This window comes from Ambystoma mexicanum, chromosome 13 (genome assembly GCF_040938575.1).
Source record: "Ambystoma mexicanum isolate Mex_15411 chromosome 13, UKY_AmexF1_1, whole genome shotgun sequence".
Taxonomy (NCBI): Eukaryota; Metazoa; Chordata; class Amphibia; order Caudata; family Ambystomatidae; genus Ambystoma; species Ambystoma mexicanum.
This window is the reverse complement of record NC_090938.1, coordinates 819,369,809-819,390,149: the sequence shown is the minus strand read 5'-3', so window position 1 is coordinate 819,390,149 and position 20,341 is coordinate 819,369,809. Positions and strand designations below refer to the sequence as shown.

The 20,341-nt window shown below is 45.7% G+C and overlaps 1 protein-coding gene across 1 annotated transcript in view; it reads right to left on the bottom strand.

The window, feature by feature from the left end:
* Positions 1-20,341, bottom strand: part of LOC138522062 (RLA class I histocompatibility antigen, alpha chain 19-1-like) — a 285,577-nt gene that overhangs the window by 73,470 nt on the left and 191,766 nt on the right. The window contains exon 4 of the mRNA XM_069635303.1: positions 17,646-17,765. Within this exon, the coding sequence (XP_069491404.1) occupies positions 17,646-17,765 (120 nt within the window). The remainder of the gene's footprint in view (positions 1-17,645; positions 17,766-20,341) is intronic.

Sequence of the window (20,341 nt, the reverse complement as noted above, 5' to 3'; positions counted from 1 at the left end):
AGAATATAGGTTCAGGAGCCATGAGCCGTTGTATTGAAACAGTTGAGATAACGGATGAAAAAATACCATTTAACATTGTATTTAGGAATTGTATTATGATTATTAGCCATGCACATTTCCATTTTATAAATATGACAAATAGCGTTCCACCAACCTCTGGTAGAAAGAGATCGAAAGTCTTTCCAGTGAGCTGTGATACATTCATTTTAGGGCTATACAGAGGAATAAATCCTATAGTCTGGATGGCTCAGGATAAATATATGTTGTTGTTATGGCCAAACTTCCTAAAAATACATTCACGGAGGATAACGGAACATCCACAGAATAAATAAGCCTAATGAACTTCCAGATGTCTCGCCAAAATCTGAAAATATATGAACATTCAAAGAACATATGCATATATGTGGCGGGAGACAAGCCACATGACCAACATTTAGCATCATGATTTGGGTTAGCCTTAGCTAGTTTAGCCGGAGTAATAACTGCTCTATAGATGAAGAAGAATAATGTTGTGTTTTATTTGCTGAGACCGATATGCGTTTAATTTTGGAGAACAAACGGAACCATATATGACCTTCAAACATACATCCTAAGTTGAATTCCCATTTCAAACGAATTGAACAAACATTAAATGTTGAGGTGAGCATATTATCTATTTTTGAGGCTCCCACATCACAAGTCATGGCTAGCTGTAGTAGTCGGAAGGCGTCTGGAGAAAGAATTTAATTGGAAAAGTGATTAAGTGCATCGAGACAGGAGTTGATTAATTTATTGTTGTACTGAAAATCAGCTTTGGGGATGGTAAATTTGGATGAGAATTGCTGGAAGGGGAGAATGGAAGGACCATCTATAATGTGTTGAATGAATCTAATTCCTTTTTTGATCCATGCTTTACGATTAAGGACCTTGTTATTGATTACTATATTCTTGTTGTGCAAAGCAAAGGGGAAAGGAACTTATTGGGAGTTTTGGGATGGGGGAAGAGAAAGGTTTGTAGAGCTGTAACGGATGCTTTGATAGAGTCCAAGATGTTCTTGGAGGTATGTTTAAATATGTATATATAATCAGTAATGTTGTGTGGATGAACTGAGTGTTTTTCTAGTGTGCACCATGTAGGGGTATCAGCAAATTCGGGATTTGTGAACCATTGGCGAGACTGCTTTATGAGAAATGCAGAGTGATATAGCTTAAAGTCTGGAAATCTAACACCGCCCATTTCATATGGTGCTTTAAGTTTGGTTAGCGCAATTCTTTTACTTTTTCTAACTCCCCAAAGAAAGTTTAGTAATATGGAATATATAGATTTGAAAAAGGAAAGAGATAATGGAACGGAGAGAAGCTAAAGGTAGTATAGTACAATAGGGGACAGCATCATTTTAATCATTTCCAAACGCCCCCACCAAGAGAGGTAAAGGGGGGACCATTTGGATGTTGGGTCCTTAAGAGTGTCTATTAACGTCTTAGTGTTAAGCTTTATGGTATCTTGGATTGTAGAGGCAAAACAAAGTCCTAGATATTTGACGGAGCTACTGCACCATTTAAGACCAAAAATATCAATGTCATGTTTGAGGCAGTATGGATTTAATGGCAGAAGTTCTGATTTCTGTCTGTTTAGTTTATATCCGGATACATGACCAAACTGAGATAAAGCATTAAGGAGATTAGGTAGATGAAGTTTGGGGTTTTTGATAAGAGTGAGAATATCATCTGCATATGCTGCTATTTTGGTAATTGAGGCACCTGCTTGAATCCCCAGGATATTTTTGTTAGATCTTATTAATTCCAATAACGGTTCGAGTGAAAGAATATATAATAACGGTGAGAAGGGGCAGCCCTGCCGCGTACCACTAAGCAAGGGAAAAAAGGAGGATGTTTGGCCATTTAAATAGATAGAGGATTTAGGGGCTGAATAAAGGAGTTTAACAAGAGAAATACATTTCTCACCACATCCATGCCAGCGTAGGGTTTGGAACATAAAGTTCCAATCTACACGATCAAACGCTTTCTCTGCGTCCAATGCAATGGCGGCATAGCCTTGTCTGTCTTTTTTTGTCTTTAGCTGCTAGGTTGATGGAATTGAGTTGAAGTCTGGCATTAGAGGATATATTGCGTCCTTTGACATAGCCAGTTTGATCTGCTTTTACCAGGATTGGAAGTGAGGATTCAATTATATTAGCTAGTATTTTAGCAAAAATTTTACTTTCTATGTTGATAAGGGAAATGGGTCGATAGTTGCTTGGGAGGGAAGGGTCTTTGACGGGTTTAGGGAAAATGATAAGTAAAGCTTCTGAAAATGAACCAGAGGATGGTTTTTGTGATATAAAGTATGAAAATAGTGTTTTAAGAAGTTTTGGGGTTAATACTTGAGATAGATTGATGTAGAATTCGGTGGATAGTCCATCTGGGCCAGGTGCTTTTCCTTTACCCAGACTATGAATGGCTTTAGTGATCTCTGAGGAAGTAATATCACTATCAAGGTGAGAAAGGTCTATTCGAGGGTAAGATGTATGACTTATACTATTAAGAAATGAATCAATATTATCATTGGGAATAGAGCTTTCTGGAGTATAAAGATCGGTATAACATTTCCTGAACAAGTCAAGTATTTCATCAGCACAGTGATGAGATGTGCCCCGAGTATCCTTAATATGGGAAATATGAAATTTTTCCTTTTTGGTTTTTAAGTAAGAAGCAATCATTTTGCCTTCTTTATTAGATGTTTGATATCTCTTTGTTTTGTATTTAAGTACTGTACCTGCCGCCAGTTCTGTAATTTCTTTGTTAATTTCGAAACGTAGCTTTATTACTTGTCGTAAGTTTATCGAGCTAGTGTCTAAATAGTAGCATTGCTCTGCTTGGGTGAGTTTGGAATAAAGATCATCTAGGTTTTTTTCCCTAAGTTTCTTGTTCCTACCGGAGAGGGCCATAATGTGACCTCTTAAAGCAGCTTTGAATGCATCCCAGTTGTTAACAACAGAGGTATCACAGTCCTGATTGTTAGTGAAATATTGTTGGATGAATGATTAAACGGATTCATTAAACTGGGGATCATTTAGAAGGAAGTTAGGTTTCCATCTAGTAGCAGTTTTGTTCGCTTCTGCAAGGCAAATGGATGTGATAACAGGTGCATGATCTGATATAATTATATTGGAGATGTTACAATCTATAATGGATCCAGAGAGGGTTTTGATTGCAAAAATATAGTCGAGGTGTGATAGTGTATTGTGTGGGGGTGAATGGAAGGTATAGTCTAGTTGTGTAGGATGGGATAGTCTCCATGTATCAATTAATCCTGTTTCCGCAAGGCAATTAACAAAGGACTTATGAGTTTTATTTGATTTAAACATGCAGCTGGATTTACGGTCTAAAAAAGGGTCAAGGACCTGATTAACATCTCAGCATATAATTAAATTGGTAAAGTTATTGTTAAGTATCATTTGTTTGATTGCGATCCAAAAGGGGGCGGGGGGTCTGGTAGTGTGGGACCATAGACGTTAAGGATAGATACTCGTGTGGAATCAATTAAAGGTTTTACCCATACCCATCTACCATTCGTGTCAGCATCTTGTTCAAGAATTTTGAAGGGTTGTTTTTTACTAATTAATATAGCAACTCAATTTTTCTTGGATATAGCAGGACTGGAGATAACCTCCTTAACCCAAAGAGATTTAAGCTTCAATGTTTCTTTGTTGGATAAATGAGTTTCTTGTAGGTAAGCAACCGTTGGCTTAAATTTGTTCAGATGCGATATAACTTTGCATCTTTTAATGGGATTCTTACATCCTTTGATGTTTCATGTTATGCACTTAAAGATCATTTAGTCAGAAACATAATGATAGACATGCAACTTATGGCTGTAGTACGATATAGAATCAGATTCTTAGTGATGTGGTTTAAAACATATATACCCAAACAATGAAACAGGAGGATAGAACATTGAGGATCAGGGATGGGAGAAAGGGGTTTGATCATACATTGCAGAGACTGAGACAATGAAATACAAATGGTTTTAGAGATCAAACAGGACATAGGAGAAGGATCCGGGAGGAGAGAAATACCAGGGATAGGTAATGGCAACTGGGTCGCCAAAAGGAGAAGAACGACCATCAGTGGAAGATGGGCACCAAAGAGCGCCCGCCCCAATCTATTAAGGTAATTGGATAATGATTGCATTAGGTAAATAATAACTTTTTTTTAAAATAAAATTCAAAAATAGACAATAAAACAATTCATAGATGTTATGAGGTAACATTTTCAAGTAGTAGATGATGTTAAGGCATTTGCAGGAGTGGAGGTGTCCATGCCGTCACTTTTTATGGATTGGATGAAGGACCTCAGATCGGCTGGATCATCAAACACAGCTGTGCAACCTTCATGTGTTACCTTGAAGGAGCATGGATGGTATAAACCACAGCGGATATTTAGCTGCTTTAGAGCAGGACGGAAGGGTAGAAAAACCTTTCTTCTTTGAGCCGTACTGTCAGAAATGTCAAGAAACATGAGAATGCTTACTCGCAAGGGAGTTACTTTTAGGTGGAATGATCTATGTAAGGCAGAATTTGAGAAAATTAAAAAATTCCATTATCAATGCCCCTATTTTGAAGACTTTTGAGGAAGGGAAACGTACTTTGCTCTTCGTAGATGCCAGTAACTATGGCATTGGTGCTGTCTTGATGCAGGAGGATCAGCTGGGTCTGCACACGGTTGCATTTGCATCTAGGTCGCTCAAGGGACCTGAAGTTACTCGCTGGTAGAAAAGGAAGCGCTAGCGTGTGTCTGGGGAGTGGAAAAATGTAAAAGGTTTCTGTGGGGCAGGGAGTTCACAAATTGTATTGACCATAAGCCTTTGGTTGGGATTTTCACCAAAGGCGGCCTGGAAGGAGTGTCCAGGCGCATCATGAAGTGGGTGACGTCGTTGCAAGGTCTACAATATATTATGCTTCATGTCAGTGGTGAGACCAATGTGGTTGCTGATGCTTTATCTAGATCAGTGCAGAGGGAATATCAAATCGGAGATTGACATTCGAGTTCTGAGGAGAGTGTGGAGATATTCCAGGTACATGAGACATTAAAAACGAACGATTGGGATACTGCTTGTGGTGAAGATGCTACTTACCAAAAACTCTTGACTTTGGTGATGGATGGTAAAATAAAGAATTACAATGGTGATTTAAATGGATTTGCTAAAGTAAAGGAAGAACTATAGGTCGAGAATGGTTACTTACATAGGGGACATCAAATGGTGGCACCTTTCAAGATGAGAAAACTAATAATAGATTAAGCCCATGTTGGACACTTGGGGCTTGCCAGAACTAAAGGTTTGGTGAGGTCAGAGTTTTGGTGGCCTGGTGTTGACAAAGATACTGAGGAACAGGTCAATGATTGCAGTGATTGTATTGAAGGAAATAAAGGACTCCGGGTACAGAAAGTGCCCATGACTGTGAGGAAATCCCCTAGGGTTCCATGGGACGAAATTGCTTTAGATCTGTTGGGTCCATTTAATATTAGCAGTGGAAGAGACAGCTACGTGTTAGCAGTTATGGACCTACTGTCAAAATGGCCTGAAGTCTGTGTATTAAAAGACATTTCTAGCAGCAGTATTATAAAATGTATGGAACAGTTGTTCTGGAGAGAAGGATTCCCCAGACAATGTCTGTCTGATAATGTCTCCCAATTGGTGTCCAGGGAATTTAGAGAGTTCTTGAGTAGTCATGGAATAGAACAAGTGAACACGTCTTTATATCACCCCCAAACCAATGGGTTTGTAGAACGTTTCAACCGGACGCTCATGGATGCCATTAGAATCGCTGTAACCACTGGTGGCGATTGGATAAGAACTGTGATGGAAAGAACATTTAAATACAGACTAGCTCCCCACAGTGTCACAGGTGTGTCCCCGTGTGAAGTACTACTGGGGAGAAAACCCAATTCACACATATGTCCTGGCTGGATGGGTAGATCTAAGTTAGTAGGAGTGGATTTGGAGAAGGTGAGGGGGAGAATATTTGAGTCTGGAGTCAGATCTAAAGAGCGGTATGATCAAAGGCATGCTTGCAGGGATTTCAGACTTGGGGAGGGTGACTGGATTAAGGTCAAACTTCCCACCAAGGTACGCAAAGGGGCTTCACTATTTTCCCAGCCATAACAAGTTGTACAGGACCTAGGTTCTTCTGTCTTGGTCAAAGGAGGTGGTATTGGGAACAAAGAGAGGATGGCTCTTTGCAAGAATGTCAATGAGATGAATGGGGGTTGGTTAAACTGCATCCAAAGGGATCTGTTTCCACAGGACTCAACTTGAATCCTACTACTTTCAATATCATTCATTGTTCCGTAGTTCTGTGTGCAGGTCATTTTTTTTTTTTACTGTTTTTGTTTGGAAAAGGAAAGGAGGTGTTGGGAGGAGTTAGGTGTCACACATGGGATATAGTTATCCATTCTGTGTTGTTGTTTATCATGCATCTTCTGTGCATCATGTAACCTAGCTACTATGGAACCTGACTGCTATCCTTCGGTAATGGTTCTAGGTTCCAGAGTGGAGCAGGATGGAGCGGGTGGAAGAGAGGACAGTTGCGCTGTCCCTGGCTGGGGGCCGTTCTCCCTGGAAACGAACCTACCTTTTCAATAAAGAGTGTTAATCTGCTGCAACGTTTCTGGAGTGTATCACTGCACATAACAGGCGCTAAGCCATATGCTTTTCACAGGCCGTCATCTAGTGGTGTGGCGCTAAGCCATATGCTTTGCATAGGAGTATTACAAGTTGTTGACTTGTTAAGTAAAAGGGCGTTGACATGGGCACTCCTGTCACACTAGCCCTACCCTAAGGGTACATGTACCCATGATGCTACACATGCCAAAGTCCTCAGATTGCATTTCCGACATGATGTGAGTTGTGCAAGCACAGGAAGCAATGAGTATGTTTCTGTACCTCCATTCCCATGTGGATAGTAAGGATGGGCACTGTTAGGGCAGAACTCTATTTTGGGGTTTTTTGTCTCTGTTTTGGGATCCCTAAACCTTTTCCCCTCTTATTTGTAAAATCTCTGGTCTCCTCATGTGGGTAGAGGGACTTCACCTGAAGCCCCCTTGTGACAGCAACCCTCTTTTAGTAGAAGGTCCTTTGAGGCCCTTAAGTCTACTGGGACACAAGTGCTTCCTTGGCACCCTCTGAACTTCGGCCCATGTCCCTGCCTGCCCAGTTGCACACCTGCACTGCTTCCTGGCAACCCTTGCACTTGGGTCTGTATCTGCAACCCTACAGTTCCCTTACCTGCACTTACCAGACACTTGTTGTCTGTACTTAACCCTTGCACTGCCACCTGCTGCCCGCAACACTTGTTTTTGATCCTGTGTCCTGCACTTGCCTTTCCTGCCCTTCCTCTGGCACTTTTCCCCTCCCCTCTCCCCTGCACTCGCGCAATCTCAATGTCACTAGGCCTAGTAAGATCGTTGTTTTTGTCCTCCCACTGTTTCCCCTCCCTAGCCTCGTCACGCCTTGAAACACTTGTGTATAGGCATGTTATAAATGTAATATCATATCACTCCGATTTGGCCCTAGAGTGGTTAGAACACATGACATTGCTTTTGGGCAGTAGCCTGTAATTTAGATTTGGCTTCATTAAGGGGGTCAGGGGGAATATGAGGCCACTGAGACGAGGAAGAGACGGGGAGTAGTGAAAATCACTCCCCAGGCAATTCGGTATCCATTTCCTCCGAGTGATGTAAAACCTAACTTGCCCTCCAAAACTACTGAAAATACTTCAAACAAGTCATCAAACTTGCCATTTAAAACTACTGAGAACACCTTCCTAGACTCTGCATACAAGTCACCAAACTTGCCATTTAAAACTACTGAGAACAGCTTCCTAGACTCTGCATACAAGTCACCAAACTTGCCATTTAAAACTACTGAAAATACTACACACTCTGCAAACAAGTCACCAAACTTGCCAATTAAAACTACTGAGAACACCTTCCTAGACTCTGCATACAAGTCATCAAACTGTCATGATCTCTGCTTCCAAAAGATCAGGACTTGCCCGACTCCCTTGGAAGCAGACCCATAACCCCGGTTCCGAGTGCCAGCCAGTCCCAATTGGGACCTTTTGGACCCTGTCCTGGCGCCAGTGGCACCAGGCTCATAAAGATGCCCAGTCCCAGCGCTGGAAGCGCCGGGCTCATAATGCTTGGGTGGACTTACCTGCAGCAGACCATGCTGCATACTTACCTGCCAGTTGAACCCCTGATCCTCTTCTGTTTGGGACTACTTTTCCTGTTGGGTGGGGCAGGAGCCACTCCCTAGGTTCAGAACACTGGAACTGTTCTGGAAAGCAGGAACTCTTTTCTTACCTAGGCGTGGCTGTGGAAGGAGACACCTAAGCACTACAGGAGGCTATTTAAACCACACCCGATGGATGAATCTTGCTTTGCGTTATTCTGCATTCTCTGCAGCAGAACGCTCATCGTGTCTTCTGCTTCTGATCCTGGGCCTAAGGGAACAAAGGCTTACCATCCTGGAATCCAGTCTTCAGCAGCACCTGTAAAGACAAAGAAAGAACAGGTTAGCACTACGGTCTTCAGTGGCAGCGCATCTGTTACCTGGTCCATCGGCTGTCACCAACGCCTCGCGCTGCATTCCGGCATCTGAAAGACAAAGGCTTACCTACTCTTCGCATGCTCCGGAGGTCTTCGCACTGCATTCCGGCATCTGAAAGACAAAAGCTTACCAGCTCTTCGCACGCTCCGGAGGCCTTCGGCGCTGCATCCCGCATCTGAAAGACAAAAGAAGGTGCGTTTAAAGACATTGGGCAACTTTATTACTCACGTGCCATTACTCCTTCCCACGCCGAATCCAGTGGGTATTCCAGCACCCTTCAGCTTCTCTAAAGCTCCGAACTTGTACCTGCAAGATAAAAGGGACAGTTAGTGCGCATCGTGAAGCAGGCTACAAGCGCTTACTTACGTGCTTCCAGGCGCTTCTATTCCTCATGCGGGTTCGATCCTCAACTCTCATCAGCCCGCCATCCGCCATCGCCCTGCAAAACAAGAGATATCATTACAAAAGACTTTTAAGACATTTGAAGTGCCCAGAACTTACCGTTCGTGCAGTTAATGACGGACAGCAGTCCTCTGAGGTCAAGAGGCCTGCACCCTTATCCAGTGAAGAAACTGGTTACGGCAGCCTGCCCCGAGGCAGATGGAGAGCTTGGCGTTCACTTACCTAAGGTGAGGGCGTTAACCTTTGGGGTTCTACAGGAGAAGAGAAAGGGAAGAGGAGAGAGGCACCCAATAACCCCAGTTCATTAATCCCATATTTTCTATCTGCAGACATCTTACTCTTCGAGTCAGACATACAGTGCACAGAGGTCCAGCCCAAAGAGCCAACCGTGTGTTACACATCACCTTTGAAGATACGGCATTCAACCAGTCAAGACCGGCGCCTCTGCGGGAATCAGGTGAGCGTTACACAAACTTGCCATTTAAAACTACCGAGAACACCTTCCCAGACTCTGCATACAAGTAATCAAACTTGCCATTTAGAAGTGCTGAGAACACCTTCCCAGACTCTGCATACAAGTCATCAAACTTGCCATTTAAAACTACTGAAAACACCTTCCCAGACTCTGCATAAAAGTCATCAAACTTGCCATTTAGAAGTGCTGAGAACACCTTCCCAGACTCTGCATACAAGTCATCAAACATGCCATTCAAAACTAATGAGAACACCTTCCTAGACTCTTTCTAAAAGTTATCACAAACTGACTTCCCTACTTTCTAAGGATAGAGGTACTGCCACGAGGAAGCTGAGCCGAGTTATGAAGATCAGTGCAGGCTCAGAACGTAAGCCGAGCTCTAGTTGTTGCAAGCGCATATTGGATGGTGGGACATTTAAACCGCAAAGCCAGCTGAGAGGAAGGAGCTGGCTGGAGAGGTTGAGTCCTCTCTGTGCCAACTGAGGGACTGCTGGGCGAATGCCAGGTCCGTGTAGTCAACCGGCTCACCGGAGAAAGCCAAAGATGCAGACCTGCAGAGATCGGTACATGGATGGAACGCTAAAGGAGGAAGGACAGCCTACTGTCCTTAGAAACCTCGGGGTATTAAGTGCGTTCTAAATAACCTATCATATCATACTGGTGTGCAGCTGTACTGAAGAGCAGCCTCTGCACTGTTGGAGCCCAGGTGAGCGTGGAATAGACAAGCGAGAGCCACGGGAAGGTCAGGAGCTACGAAGTAGAAGCGGCAAGCCCGAAGGATGCGGGACGCTAACAAGCCACTGCAGGTTTACTGCAGGAGAAGCCATTCCCGCTCTAGAAAACCAGTGCGTCCTCGTCAGGGAAGAGAGGACATTGGGGCATTTCGGCAACGGACCAAAGGTGAACACAAGTACATGAAGCAATGAGAAGGAATGAAAAATGCCATATTTCTTAAAGAAACAGAGCAGAATAAATATAAGAAACTGTTAAGTTTACAAGTGTGCGCAATACGCATGTGAGAAAGCCCTGGCATGAAAGTATACCAGACATTTCAAGTCACAAGTGTTTTGTGTATAAGAATAAGTGTTGGCATTTAAGAAAAGCCCTGGCAAGAGAGTATACCAGGCAGACCCAAGGTGCAGAAGTGTGCATTTGAGAAAATCCCTGGCAGGAGAGTATACCAGGCATTGTATAAGGGTTTGTGTTTGCAGAATCCCAGCAGGAGAGATTACTGGGTAAAGAAAAATTGGGCAATCTATAAAATACACTGCATGAGAAAATCCTGATAAGGATACATCAGAAAGTAACCAAAGAGTGTTATTGAGACATATCAAGGAGTAAGAAGAAACCTGGCAGAGTACACCAGGTAGTCTATCAAGAATCAGACTGTCAGCCAAGCTACTTTGTATATTAATTATATTTGATCTAAAGGAACTTAAGGAACCAGTATAACACTGAGCGAAGAGACATCCAGGGGATGGGAGCCACCCTCTGGAATGGTGAACTTTATCCTCCTGGAACCTTTCTGTTGGAGTTAAGCATTCTTCTCTTGGAACATTAGTACACCTCTCAAGGACAAAGACATTTCCCTTTTCAGCTTATAGTTGATTGTTAGAATGTGAGGGTCAGAATAGTACTTTGGACACAGAACAGTATGCTTTGAAGAACTTGACAAAGGACTGACCCCGATGGCTTTCTTTTAGGGAGGGAAAATACCTCTTGGAGCAGGGACAGAGGCATTTTTCACACCCATTTTCGTTCAATAAAGGTCTATGGCCAAAACCATTAATCACTTGTGTCCGAGTTTCATTCCTGACTCTTCACTTAACCAAGAGCCAACACAATCATAAAGGTAAAACATGCACAGTTAAGATTGACCACCTTCCCGCTTTGTGGTAACGTGGGCCGAGGGAAGGATATGCTCTTAGAGGGGTGTGAATGTGATCCAGTAGTGACAAAAACACAGCAGGGCAGTCCACAATAAAGGGAATGTCCAATCAAGGTTCTATAATATATATATACACTTTAATCTAACACCATCTGCAAGAAAACTAACTAGAAAAACACTTTACAAAACCGACCCCTGTGGGAAAAACAGATAAGATGAAATACATACCGAAATGTAGCACTCAGAGTATGAAAACAGGGGTTAGAGGCAAATTATTTATCACAAAAAGGATATTATTTTGGGTGAAAAAAGTTGAAAAAGTGGCCTAATCAGTCTTTGGGCCCAAGTCGACCAAGGGCGCAGTTATTGGTGAACAGTATCTTGTTTTGGGTCATTGGTGAGTTGATGGCATCTAACCTTGCTTCAAGCAGTGATGCAAGCGGATCGAGCTCAGTTCCGATACGGTGGATCATGTGGGCCGACGCATCGAGCGGGTGTTGAGTAGGTTCAGACGCAGTAGCTCTGTGTGCCTCAAAGGTGGGTTTCAGCGATGCAGGTCGGGGCACTCACCAGGATCTCTTTGAGGCTAGGCTAGGTCAAGTCAGGTTGTAACTCCCGGGAAGGGTCGATGTGGGACGCTTCGGTCATTCAAGTCAGCAGAAGTCTAATTGCTGATCCTGTTGCTCTGATGCACGATTCAGCCAAGTGGCAGTTTCGAGGGCCGAGTCGGGTTGAGTCATGGCATAACCCCTAGTTCGAGTCAGCAAGTGACGCCAGCGTTTCAAGTCGGGTCCCGGGTGTCGAACAGTCAATTCGAGCCTAGCAGGTGATGGGTTCAGCAAGGGCACGATGCAGCGTTGAGTGGGCTCAATGTGCAAGCAATTGTTCGAACATTCATAGTAGTGCTAGAAAGTATCAACGTCGGGATCCCTCGGTATCGATCGACGACAGTCTGACTGGTTTCAAAGCAGTGGAACGGGGAGCCTTTGCAGATATGGTCCTCCAAATGCTGTGCAACCCAATCCAGGGACTCGAGGATAGGGGGGAGTCCTTTGTGGGTCTGCTCTCCTAGCCCTGGGAGATTCTGGTGCAGAATGACAGGCCTTGGTCCACAGCAAGTTTCACTCCCAATGTGCCCTGGGCGTGGGTAAGAGTCAGAGCTCTCCTCTGCCTTGCACTGCTCCTTCACCTCAGTGGTTGAAGGCTTTGAAAAATGCAACCCTCCCAAAAGAGGGCCAAAACCTTCTCAGGTGGTGGGTGGCCCCTTCTTTTAGGGGTGGACGTCTGCAGGTGATTGGACTAAAGCTAGCCTGCCTTAGTGGCCCAATCCCAGTTCTTGAATTGAGTGGACCTTGCTCTTCTGACATCACACCCAACATGCTTTGCTCCTGAGGAAATGAAGGGGACAGGAAGGAGAAAGAGGCAGAGGGAAACAAGATGATGGAAGTATTCCTCCACTGTACAGAGCCCTCCGGTCTACTCTAATCCCGCCCCCTTTCCTTCTCGCTAGGAACAAAGGCCTTTAGAAGCGTAGCACCCTGGTGTGAAGCTACTCCCTTTGAATGGGTGTGCTCCTTTGATGCCTGGGCCTAGGACAGCTTCCGGTTGTGCGTTAGTCTCTGGCAGAGGGTGTTACCTGCCTTCACAAAGAGGCATGGCAATTCAGGGTCCTGTCCTGTCATTTGGCAGGCACAGCCTGTCTGGCCAGAATACACATCACTTTCTTCAGCTGAGCTGGCTCACAGGAGCGGACATGTGATATCAAATTGAATATGGCTGCAATGATTATAAGAAGTGCTATGCACCATGCCTTAACTCTATTTAGAGCTTACACTGCCACCATCATGGGCTACTTATGATAATCATAGTTTTGGTACAGGGGACATCTTAAATGCAGTCCTTGCGCCATCACTGGAGCTGTCAAATGAGCAGCTGTGACCTCTGAACCTGCTCCATGCCACTTGCAGAGCAGGCGCTGCAATCAGGATGCTGATGCAGCAGGGCACAGATGCACACTGCGCTTATGGCATGAGGTTTATGAAAGGGGACTCTGATCAGCATATTACTCTTTCAGAGATGGAATTACCTGCATTGTGTATTAATTAATAAAAGTAAAAAAAAAACCAAGCTTTCACACACTTGCCAGATGGTAATTCCTCACAGCAGCCACGCACCCTCTGTAGTTGTATGGACTGGTTTACACCAGTCCCTGGAGGGGGGGGGTAACATCAACGGGTGGAGGCAAGGCCTAGAAAGTGAAAAAGACATTGGAGTGACAGAAAAGAGGAGAGAGTAAAGGCATGAGGAGTGGAGAAGGAGTGTAGGGAGAGAGAAGGGAGAGGAGAGAGAGCGTGAAAGCAACTGTCACATCTAGCAGGGTGTCTGCAAGGCACAATTCCCCACGTCCCTTTAGACCAACAACAGCTGGTTAGAGTAGGGAGAGTTTGCAATTCCCAGAGGGTGTTTAGATATAAAAAAGAGAAAGAGAGGGGGATGGGGAAGAGAGAAAGGGAGAGGGAAAGAAAGAGACCTAGATAATTAAGTGTCTCCAGATGCTCCCATGTTTCTAAGCTTTGTTTGCGTGTACTTGTGTCCCACTCGTGTCCCTGAACCACTAACCTGCTCAGGGCTGCCAGCCAAGCAGTTGCCTCCCAGGACATGTTGAGCTTGAATAAACAGGTCTCCATGTGCCACGGTTACATTTGCTGGGTAATTTGTGACAACGTTGGGGACTGTTCTGCTTTGTTTATATAAAACATGGCTGTTGTGTTGTCCATGTGCATTAGAAAACTTCTGAAGGAGTGCTGGGAATCTGGAGAGCTTATTTTACAGCGTTTATCTCCAGAACATTAATTTGAAAAAAGGCTTATCGAGGGGTGACCTGCTTTGTGCTGAAATCCTGTGGCAGTGAGCTCCCACCTCCACATGAATGTATCTTTTATGGTCACTTGTAAAGGTAACCCCCAAAGGGACAGCCCTGTAACATGCGTGCGAGAGACCACCACCCTAGAGCTTGTATGACATCTTGCAAAATGGCCACTAGATCACAGTCGCCTATAACTTGTAACCACTGAACTGCAAGCCACTCCCAGGATCGTTATGACACTGTAGGACTGTTTCATTTTATGCATTGCGACCCCTGGACTGCGAGCCACTCCCAGGATTGTTATGACACTGTAGGTCTGTTTCATTTCATGCATTGCGATCCCTTGCTCCAGGAATCTCATCACTGGACTGCGAGCCACTCCCAGGATTGTTAGGACACTGTAGGTCTGTTTCATTTTATGCATTGAGACCCCTGTACTGCGAGCCACTCCCAGGATTGTTATGACACTGTAGTCTGTTTCATTTCATGTATTGCGACCCCTGGACTGCGAGCCACTCCCAGGATTGTTATGACACTGTAGGTCTGTTTCATTTCATGCATTGCGACCCCTTGCTCCAGGAATCTCATCACTGGACTGCGAGCCACTCCCAGGATTGTTATGACACTGTAGGTCTGTTTCATTTCATGCATTGCAACCCCTTGCTCCAGGAATCTCATCACTGGACTGCGGGCCACTCCCAGGATAATTATGACACTGTAGGTCTGTTTCATTTCATGTATTGCGACCCCTGGACTGCGAGCCACTCCCAGGATTGTTATGACACTGTAGGTCTGTTTAATTTCATGCATTGTGACCCCTGGACTGTGAGCCACTCCCAGGATTGTTATGACACTGTAGGTCTGTTTGAATTCATGTATTGCGACCCCTTGCTCCAAGAATCTCATCACTGGACTGCTAGCCACTCCCAGGATTGTTAGGACACTGTAGGTCTGTTTCATTTCATGTATTGCGACCCCTGGACTGCGAGGCACTCCCAGGATTGTTAGGACACTGTAGGTCCGTTTCATTTCATGCATTGCGACCCCTTGCTCCAGGAATCTCATCACTGGACTGCGAGCCACTCCCAGGATTGTTATGACACTGTAGGTCTGTTTCATTTCATGCATTGTGACCCCTGGACTGCAAGCCACTCCCAAGATTGTTATGACACTGTAGGTCTGTTTCTTTCATGTATTGCGACCCCTTGCTCCAAGAATCTCATGGCAATGAATACACTTGAACATTTTATATAGAAAAAAGAAATCAGTATTTCAAAACAATAGGACATTCCGGATTAGAGGAGGTCCCTGCCACTTACCTCAACCTCCAAGTAGTCACCCCCTAACCCAGGCTTCCCCATTACCCACAAAGTCCCTACAATATCCGTTGACTATCAATGGGTGACCCCTATGGTCTGGGATATCCCTTACCTTAGGGGGGCCTAAAAGGCTATGGCCTTCTCTAACCCTCTCCCTCAGGGGCATCCCAAGGAACGGGCTGCCTGGTTTCACTGTTCTCTTTCCTTTCAACAATAATTGCACAGATTCTCCTCACTCCAGTCTCCTTTCCCTAACACCCCTCCCCCTGCTTCTCACTGTCTCTCTCCTTGCACAGATTCTCCTCACTGCAGTCTCTTTCCCTCACACCCTCCGCCTGCTTCTCACTGTCTCTCTCCTTGCACAGATTCTCCTCACTCCAGTCTCTTTTCCCTCACACCCCTCCCCCTGCTTCTCACCGTCTCTCTCCTTGCACAGATTCTCCTCACTCCAGTCTTTTCCCTCACAACCCTCCCCCTGCTTCTCACTGTCTCTCTCTGCTCTCCTTCCACATATTCTCCTCACTCCAGTCTCTTTTCCCTCACACCCCTCCCCCTGCTTCTCACTGTCTCTCTCTGCTCTCCTTCCACAGATTCTCCCCACTCTGCAGCCCCCTTCCCTCACACCCCTTCTCCATTCTTCTTCCACTGATCTTACTGCTTATTTCCACTTCTATTTCTACCGTCCAAGCGGTCTCCCACCACCCCTTGCTAGGTCTGCATCCTGGTCTTACTGATCTCGCTCGTGCCACTCTATCCTCAGTTTTTGATGCTCCACTATGTCTCCGCCCACCAACTCCCCCTGGTCTTCCTTCTCTCCAACACCCCCTAGTCCCACCAATACACCTGCCTCTACTCCCTGTTACCCTCTTGTGTCTCACTTCCCTCTTTAATGCATACACCCCGCACGCACACAGTCTGTCTCAAGCCTACTCTTAACTCCTATCTATCCTTCCTCCATTCATTCCCTCACAAACCACTCAAGTGGTGCCTCTGACACCCAACACCTAACCTTCACTATCTCAATGCACTTCACAGTTCTTCTCCACCTGAGACACCCTCCCCTCTGGATCTATCTCAACACTCCACAGTCTCCCTGCAGTCCTTCTCCACCTGACACACCCTCCCCGTGGGTCTCTTGTTCCACCTTCTCTGCTCCTGACCTCAACTGAACACCTGTCACCCTCCCTGCATCACCTAGCTTTGTATATCCCTGTTCTCCCCCCTCTAAACCCACTCCTGGCCTCCTCCCATTGGACATTTACCTAAGCTGTTCCCCTTGGCCAATCACAGGCAGCAGGTTAGAAGGTACACCCACTCATATGCCATGGCTGGTATAGGTTACGAGATACCCCTGCAGGCCATGCAGGTGACAGGTTAGAAGGTACGCCCACTCAAATGCCATGGCCGATATAGGTGACGAGATACCCCTGCATGCCATACAGGCGACAGGTTAGAAGGTACACGCACTCATATGCCATGGCTGGTATAGGTTACGAGATACCCCTGCAGGCCATGCAGGCAACAGGTTAGAAGGTACACCCACTCACATCCCATGGCCGATATAGGTTACGAGATACCCCTGCATGCCATGCAGGTGACAGGTTAGAAGGTAAGCCCACTCATATGCCATGGCTGATATAGGTTACGAGATACCCCTGCATGCCATGCAAGCTACAGGTTAGAAGGTATGCCCACTCATATGACATGGATGGTATAGGTTACAAGATACCCCTGCATGCCCTGCAGGTGACAGGTTAGAAGGTACGCCCACTCATCCCTTGAGTGCTATAGGTTACGAGATACCCCTGCATGCCATGCAGGCAGCAGGTTAGAAGGTACGCCCACTCATATAGGTTATGCGATTCCTCTACATGCCATGCAGGTGACAGGTTAGAAGGTACGCCCAACTTAAATGTCATGGGTGATATAAGTTACGAGATATTACTGCATGGCAAACCGGCCACAAGAGGTTAGAAGTTTACCCTTTCAGAGTTCCAGGTGACAAGGCAATCTTAAGCCCCTGCTGCCCCCTCACAGCCCAATGACATGAATTAGAGAGTAATGGCAGCAACACTATAAATATCCAATTGTGCAGTGCTTACCTGGACGCTTGTTTCTGAAAAAGGTGTACCAAACTCCGAAAGCAGCCAGCCCCACAGCGAGCACAACTGCAAGGACCACTCCAGCAATGAGCCCAATGCTAGGTCCTGGAGACTTCTCCTCTGTGGATAGAGTAACACAGGTGCAGAGTTACAGGGCATAATTTACTGCAAAGACAAGCTTTCCTGTGCATGGATGGCTGGACATAGTTACATGCTTGGTGTGGAAAGACAGGGATGTCACACCTCAACTCACAGAAGGCCGCAGCTCACAGCAGTTGACACACATTAAAATCATCTTTTGTTGCGTTCGATGTGCTATTAACCTTGTCCTTCTCACAACTCTTCCATCCTAGGGTATTTCTGGACCAGTGCAAACCTTTGCTTCTATGATCACTATATACTTACTTGTGGTCCTGGCTGCTCAATGCTCTGCCTCTCTTCCCAGTCTCTATAGAGTCCCCTGCAGCTCTTTCCTAAGCCAGCTTCTCTTCAATTTACACCACACCATTCCCTCTTGCCATCTTTCAGTCTCTCTATAAAGTCCCCCGCGGCTCTTTCCTAAGCCAGCTTCTCTTCAATTTACACCACACCATTCCCTCTTGCCATCTTTCAGTCTCTCTATAGAGTCCCCCGTGGCTCTTTCCTAAGCAAGCTTCCCTTCAATTTACACCACACCATTCCCTCTTGCCATCTTCCAGTGTCTCTCTATAGAGTCCCCCGTGGCTCTTTCCTAAGCCAGCTTCCCTTCAATTTACACCACACCATTCCCTCTTGCCATCTTCCAGTCTCTAGAGAGTCCCCCGTGGCTCTTTCCTAAGCCAGCTTCCCTTCAATTTACACCACACCATTCCCTCTTGCCATATTTCAGTCTCTCTATAAAGTCCCCCGCGGCTCTTTCCTAAGCCAGCTTCTCTTCAATTTACACCACACCATTCCCTCTTGCCATCTTTCAGTCTCTCTATAGAGTCCCCCGTGGCTCTTTCCTAAGCCAGCTTCCCTTCAATTTACACCACACCATTCCCTCTTGCCATCTTTCAGTCTCTCTATAAAGTCCCCCGCGGCTCTTTCCTAAGCCAGCTTCTCTTCAATTTACACCACACCATTCCCTCTTGCCATCTTTCAGTCTCTCTATAGAGTCCCCCGTGGCTCTTTCCTAAACCAGCTTCTCTTCAATTTACACCACACCATTCCCTCTTGCCATCTTTCAGTGTCTCTTTATAGAGTCCCCCTGTGGCTCTTTCTTAAGCCAGCTTCCCTCCAATTTACACCACACCATTCCCTCTTGCCATCTTTCAGTCTCTCTATAGAGTCCCCGTGGCTCTTTCCTAAGCCAGCTTCCCTTCAATTTACACCACACCATTCCCTCTTGCCATCTTTCAGTCTCTCTTTAGAGTCCCCCGCGGCTCTTTCCTAAGCCAGCTTCCCTTCAATTTACACCACACCATTCCCTCTTGCCATCTTTCAGTCTCTCTATAGAGTCCCCCGCGGCTCTTTCCTAAGCCAGCTTCCCTTCAATTTACACCACATCATTCCCTCTTGCCATCTTTCAGTCTCTCTATAGAGTCCCCCGCGGCTCTTTCCTAAGCCAGCTTCCCTTCAATTTACACCAGACCATTTCCTCTTGCCATCTTTCAGTCTCTCTATAGAGTCCCCGCGGCTCTTTCCTAAGCCGGCTTCCCTTCAATTTACACCACACCATTCCCTCTTGCCATCTTTCAGTCTCTCTATAGAGTCCCCGCGGCTCTTTCCTAAGCCGGCTTCCCTTCAATTTACACCACACCATTCCCTCTTGCCATCGTTCAGTCTCTCTATAGAGTCCCCAGCGGCTCTTTCCTAAGCAAGCTTCCCTTCAATTTACACCACACCATTCCCTCTTGCCATCTTTCAGTCTCTCTATAGAGTCCCCCGTGGCTCTTTCCTAAGCCAGCTTCCCTTCAATTTACACCACACCATTCCCTCTTGCCATCTTTCAGTCTCTCTATAGAGTCCCCCGCGGCTCTTTCCTAAACCAGCTTCCCTTCAATTTACACCTCCCCATTCCCTCTTGCCATCTTTCAGTCTCTCTATAGAGTCTCCCGTGGCTCTTTCCTAAGCCAGCTTCCCTTCAATTTACACCACACTGTTCCCTCTTGCCATCTTTCAGTCTCTCTATAGAGTCCCCCGCGGCTCTTTCCTAAGCCAGCTTCCCTTCAATTTACACCACACCATTCCCTCTTGCCATCTTCCATTTTCTCTACAGAGTCCCGCGGCTCTTTCCTCAGCCAGCTTCCCTTCAATTTACACCTCTCCATTCCCTCTTGCCATCTTTCAGTCTCTCTATAGAGTCCCCCGCGGCTCTTTCCTAAGCCAGCTTCCCTTCAATTTACACCACACTGTTCCCTCTTGCCATCTTTCAGTCTCTCTATAGATTCCCCCGCGGCTCTTTCCTAAGGTGGCTTCCCTTCAATTTACACCACACCATTCCCTCTTGCCATCTTCCAGTCTCTAGAGAGTCCCCCGTGGCTCTTTCCTAAGCCAGCTTCCCTTCAATTTACACCACACCATTCCCTCTTGCCATCTTTCAGCCTTAAAGAGTTAAAGAGGAGAACCAAAGAGAGCCGGGTGCGGGAGTGGCTCAGAAACCAGCCTCCCTGGCCATAAGTATAGTGGATGTAATTTACTAAGGCTTGCTGCAGTTTGGTTACTTTTAGTGGTAG